This window comes from Salvia miltiorrhiza, chromosome 1 (assembly GCF_028751815.1).
Source record: "Salvia miltiorrhiza cultivar Shanhuang (shh) chromosome 1, IMPLAD_Smil_shh, whole genome shotgun sequence".
In the NCBI taxonomy this organism is placed as follows: Eukaryota; Viridiplantae; Streptophyta; class Magnoliopsida; order Lamiales; family Lamiaceae; genus Salvia; species Salvia miltiorrhiza.
The window spans coordinates 57594053-57600222 of NC_080387.1; the positions used below are offsets into that span (position 1 = coordinate 57594053).

A 6170-nucleotide genomic window follows, 5' to 3' on the forward strand; every position below is an offset into this window, starting at 1 on the left:
ACCATAAAAATATTATTTTAAAATTAATTTATGATTTGAAACTACTTTATATATCTATAATTGATATAGGCTTTCCAAATTTTCATGTATCTCATATAAATGAACATTGATGGATTAATGTAACAGTTAAATATATATGAAAATAATTGACTTTATATATAATAAAAAAATTGGTTAGAAACAATTATTTAAGTTATAATTATAGATTTTCATAAATAGAATAATTAAAAGAATAGAAAAGTGGAGTTACTATTTACGACAATCCGATTTCGTTATTATATATTATATAGATATATAGATTTATCCCAAAAAAATGTTGGACTATAATTCAATAGAACAAAGAAAACACGTAGCATTGAAGAATTTCATTGACAATTTCGATGATAATGCATTATGCATATATATAAAGCATCTCTTATGATTATACATTTTGAGGTGTTTACTTTGCATGAATGATAAGATGCATGATTGAATATTTTGAGTATGATATCTACAATTTCACTCTTTTAATGGGATGAGAATCAAACAAACTTAATTTAAAAGATAAAAATAATAAAAAGCATTAAGTATCTAAAAATTTTAATCCATCAAAGTAAATAAGGAATTTTTATTTTTATCAATCAAAATTAATCTCCAGAGTAAGCGTCCCCTTTTTATATTGCAATACTGCATCCATTTATGACAACCGTGTACCATTCAAAGGTCAACGGTCCATATTGGTTCCTAGTTTATAAAATCGGATTTTTTTTATGTTTGATCCTCCCCTATATTTCCATGTTTGCCTCACCAACACAATAGCATTTCAGATTGATAGTACTAAGACACGAGATATAACACAAAACTATTAAAAAAAATATTTTGAGGAAAAAACTATTAAAATTTAATTAACTTAATAATGCAATCAACTTTCCAGGCTTTCCATACATATACACATGTCCAATAATACACAACAGAGTGTAGTTACTCAAGAGTAAAAATGTTATTAAGGTGTGCCACATGATCAATATGCTTCTCATCGCAAAAACCATACATCTCTTCCTCTTAAGCTCACAAGTTTAGAGATGCTCATCGTCTGTAGAAGTAAGTTAATTACCTCATCTATTGTGTTGTGGTGAAGAGAGAGCTTCATCGTTGATGCATGAAGGCCTTTTTGCGTTATAGTAAAAATACGCAATCATTTGAACCAGCTCATCCGCCGACCTAAAGTCTGCACATCATGGCAAATCCAACCCTTTTTGAAAGAAATCAAGAAACCTCCATTTTCACACATACAATATAAAGGAACAATATGGCTTACCTTTCTCTCTATACAATATCTTGTTTCCGCGTAAGAATAGTAACTGTGGGCATTCTCTAACTTTGAGCGCATACGCTAAATCCTTCTCAATATTTATATCCAGCTTCACTGTCTGCAATGCACAATTGAGTTGGTACGTGTAAATATAGAAGCAAAGCAATAACTAAGGTGATAGAAGTTTCACAAACTCGAGGAGGTAATCGATCTTTAGCTTTCCAGTAAACCTCTGCTGCTTTTTCCAACTCCTTTAAGACCTTCCAGTTATCACTTGCCCTGAAATAGGAGCAACCATTGATGAACACCTTAGCAACATCACAACAAGGTAACAATATCCAGCATTGAACATCATACTGCTCTCTGAGACTTGCTCGATTCATATTCAATTGAAAAGGATAGGATTGCAGAATTCCTAATTATGAACATCCTCTAAAACTATTGTTTCTTGCCTGTTGTATCTCTCAAAGACAAGGACGATCAGAGGGCTTGGATGGAAAGCAAAGCTCTCCCACTCGAGACAGTTGATCTCTTTCACCAAACCATAATCAATCTCACCCTCCCAGTCGATCTCCGTGCCATCTTCGCCTACCACATTCTTTATGGAGTGTTGATCAAAATACTCGGAGGCTCTGATCCCCCACCCCACCTCGGCGTCCAGAGGCCAATCCGGATCCTCCTCCTCAACCACCATCTCCTTTTCGCCTATATCGACACCATCCTCATCATCAGAGGTGTCATCATCAGAGGCAGCTTTTTCCTTCATGAAGTTTTGCATTTTCTCCAGAACTTCTGGATTCTGCTTCCGGATTGACTCCAGCGTCTGTTCAAGTGAGCCACGTATATAATCCTCGACCGCTGCTGCTTCACTCCTACGACCGCGCCTTGGCTTTTTTGGGATGATTCCAGGATATAGATCCTCTGGATTTTTACCTTCCTTTTTCGGCTCTTTAGATGTCTGGCGTGACGTTTTCCGTCTGCGCTCCGATTTAAGATTTTGGGTAGGACTTTTGTCAGGATTTTGATCAGAATTACTCAATGCGGCATTGCATGAGAGGCGTCTAACGATGTGATTGGGAAGTTGTGACGGAAAACTCGGATATGAAACAGAAGTTGTAAAAGAAGTTGATATCTTGGCCCGTGTAGGAGCAAAAAGGATAGAAGTAATGTTTACAGGAGAAATCAACGTTTGACGATTTACTATGCTGAAAGCCATTGTCTCAGAACTGCAAAACTGGATTCCTATCAACAGAGCTGCTCAAGTGAAACAAACCAAAACAAAAATTACCAAATCTGTAAATCAACGGAACCACGCACCAAACATCAAACATGTTTATACAAAAATGTTGAAACAATTAATGGTACATAAGATTGTGTGAAAAAAATCAAACCAGCAAATCACTAAATCCTCTAGACGAAAAACAAATAGTGGTCGAGTAAGCAAAGCATCGAACACATGGCGTGCAGTGCACTGTCCATAAATAGTTACTAGTATATGAACTTGAACAACCGTAGACCACAAAACTTCGGAATCAGCGACAAATCCCCTTTTTATCTCATGTGTTATGTGTGAAGAATACAGAAATTGAGAGAGAGAGAGAATTGGAAAGTAATCAGGATTTCGTGAGATTAGGGCACACCTTAACTGAGAATTGTTGGGACACGGTCTGAGTTGGAGGAAGGTGGCTGGAGCAGCGGAGTTCGGCCTCACCGGTTTCTTTCTGCTTGAGAGTTTTGCGTTGCTACAACTACAAGCCTACAAACACGTGTCGGTGTCTGTGTGTGAAGCGGGAAGAAAATGAAGTATACGATAATTAGAGCCTCGGCCTTATTTAGCGCCAAATTTTGGGCCTCTTCGGCCCGACGAGCCATCAGGCCAGATTAACTTGACATTACAAGACAGTTGAAAATCAAATAAGCCAAAATTCCAAAATATTTCATCAATTTCGAGATTAAGTTTATAGATTTATACTACTCCCTCCGTCCCAATAATAGTATCCCATAAAAATTATTTAAATATTATTTAGAGAAAGAATATATTGTCAAAAAGAGAATGAGACATTACTATTAGAACGTCCCCAAAAAAATGAGACATTACTATTGAACGGAGTGGATGATAGTCCACCGCTATCAAAAAACCAAAATAAACAAAGCAATCAAATGAACTGGAATTAACTCCACAGTTAAGAACAATTTTGGAGAAATCTAGTATCAGGATTAATTTTGAAGTGGCTGAGAATCAAGTTTGAGTAAATTGGTAAAAAGAGAGAGAGAGAGAGAGAATAAGAAAAAACTGGAACAAAAGTAAACAAAATTAGGTTTATAGTTGATAATCAAATTGACGCATTTACGTGATTACGTCTTGATGCTGGTCAGCTATTTTAATTTGAAGCACTCGCCTTCACGGCTTCACACTCAGTAGAGATTGATGGAATTTTGCGGTAACGCATTAGGGTTAATTGTTTATTTTTAAAATAGGGTTAACTGTTTAAATTAATTCGTAACATCTTGTATTCATGTAATACATATAAATATATTATACAATTATTTATGAGAATTTGGTCAGTTCGGTTAACCAGGTATTTTATGATTAAAAACAGAAATTGAATCGGTATCTCCGATTTTTTTTTTTTAATTAAAAAAAAAAACTAACCGAACGACTCGATTAACCATAGTTTCAATAAGTCTCGATACAATTTGTTGGTCAGTACACTTTATCAATTTTTTCTTCACTCCTAATTTATATACAACTAGTACGCCCTCCCGTGCGATGCACGGCGATTATCGAATTAAGCGACATAATTAAATGAATAAATATAAATATTAAACAGAATTAAAATATAAGAAAATGCAAGTATACTTTAAAAATGAAATAATATAATCGACATCAGTTACTCAATAAAAATCTGAATACGAAACCGTAAATCCTGAAGGAGGGGTTACTAATACGATGCATGGGTCAAAGCATTTTTTATACGAAAATATTGTGATGATAATTTTTTTTGATCCATCCATGAAAAATATATCACTTTTATTTATAATAATAGGGTGTATATTATTCCATCACAAATCCACTCACATTTTATTAGATCTCGTGTCGTTCAGGATGTGGCAAAAATTTTATGAACGGAGAGAGTAATTATTTAAAATTTTAAATTATGTAGTGCCAAAAAATCATTATTTATGACTTAAATTAATTTATAAGAAAAACTTATATTTTATTATTCAAACATTACTTTATTTGAAGTAGTGTAAAATAATGAATATTATCAACCCAATGTATATTAAATTTGATAAATATCATATTACAAAAATTATAGCAATAATACAATCTGACATTTTTTATATATATAAATCAATTATTAATTGATACATATTACAATATTCAATTTATTTTTTTTATGTAACTAATATTTAAATAATTATTGTACTATATCAATTAACATTAGATTGTAAATGAGTGCGTAAAAAAAATGAATCAATAATTAATAGGATTTGATATTCAATGAGATATTGATGAAATATTTAAATGTTACCACGATTTTGAAGTAAATGTTATTCTATTATATTTATTTCAAATTCTATATTGAAGTAAAGGCCACGATTTTTTCTAACACCCTATTCTATTATATTTATTTCAAGCTCAGTTACCAAAGTTGTTCTCAAAACGTTATCATCTTCCTCATCTCTCTTTTTTTTGAATCCCGCCATAAAATTCAGATCCCTTCTTCACTATCATATTCTCTTTCAAATCCGGCGATCCGTCGTCGTTTGTTGCCCTCCACCCCTCCCTAAAAATTCATAAACTTTCTCCCCAAAAAAATCTAGCAGCATGTGCCATCGCCGTTCCGCCGCCGCCATCTCTCTCTGCCATCGACAGGTCGAACAACAGTAACTAATTGGACCACCGCCGTCGTCCTTCCATTTCTCGGTCGAAATACAAATTCGTCCGGCCAACACCTGCTTCTTTATCCCTATTCATTTTAAAGCTATTTATCCCTCTTTTTAATTTCGATTCTCTTTCTACTTGATTCACACAAATCATTTATGAAAAAATCGAAATGAAAATTTGATTAATTTGTAAATATCATTTCGAATTATTTTTATGATTTGAAAAAAAAATTAATATTCAATATTCAAATATTTTCTCAAATATACCATTCGTATAATCTCAACTTTCTTAATTCGGCTAAGTTTTCATTTTTGTGTTGGTCTCTTATGTATATAAGAGGGATGTATTGTGAATTTTATCGGGTGATTTTTGAAAAAATTATTGTGAGTGAATTGTATCCGGTGATTTTTTAAGAAATTATTGTGGGAGAGAACGTTAGTCTGGAGTTCTGGACTGTGTCGAATGATTTCTGGATGAGTTATTTGGTTTCGGAGTTCTGGATTGTGTTGAACGATTTCTGGATGAGTTTATTTGGTTTCAGGAGAGAATGCTAGAAGAGACGCACGTTTATTTGAATAGCCTAAAATTTTGGAAGAAAAAAACTGTAAAAGATTTGCCGGGAAAAAGTGTCCGTTAAACTGCTCTTTTATATATTATATAGATTTCATTTTATTTAATATAAGTACTTATTTTTAAAAAATGATAGTAAATATTATATTAAATATATTATTTTGCCGCGCGCTATAACTTTTTTCTGTTTAAAATTAAGTCAAGTAATAATTTATCACTATAGCTCCAATAAATTTTAAGAATATGTATTTCTTCAGCATGTTGGATTTGTGACTGGCGTTGAAGGCTATATACTTTTATGTGTGAATTGAAGAATACAAAACTTTTATCATATTTATACAGTTGAATTTCTTATATGTTGAAGTTCGATTATATTCGTGTTGTTTTTAAATTTTCTCTAACTGGCCCATCATTTAA

General features: G+C 32.8%; 1 protein-coding gene across 1 annotated transcript; it reads right to left on the reverse strand.

Moving 5' to 3' along the window:
• Positions 1-856: 856 nt before the first annotated feature.
• Positions 857-3591, reverse strand: LOC130998071 (thioredoxin-like fold domain-containing protein MRL7 homolog, chloroplastic). The gene is made up of 5 exons (XM_057923506.1): positions 2932-3591; positions 1744-2545; positions 1486-1570; positions 1298-1409; positions 857-1207 (listed from the first exon to the last, which is right to left on the reverse strand). The coding sequence occupies exons 2-5, from the start codon at positions 2505-2507 to the stop codon at positions 1095-1097; spliced, it is 1074 nt and encodes a 357-aa protein (XP_057779489.1). The 5' UTR covers positions 2508-2545; positions 2932-3591; the 3' UTR covers positions 857-1094.
• Positions 3592-6170: the final 2579 nt, after the last annotated feature.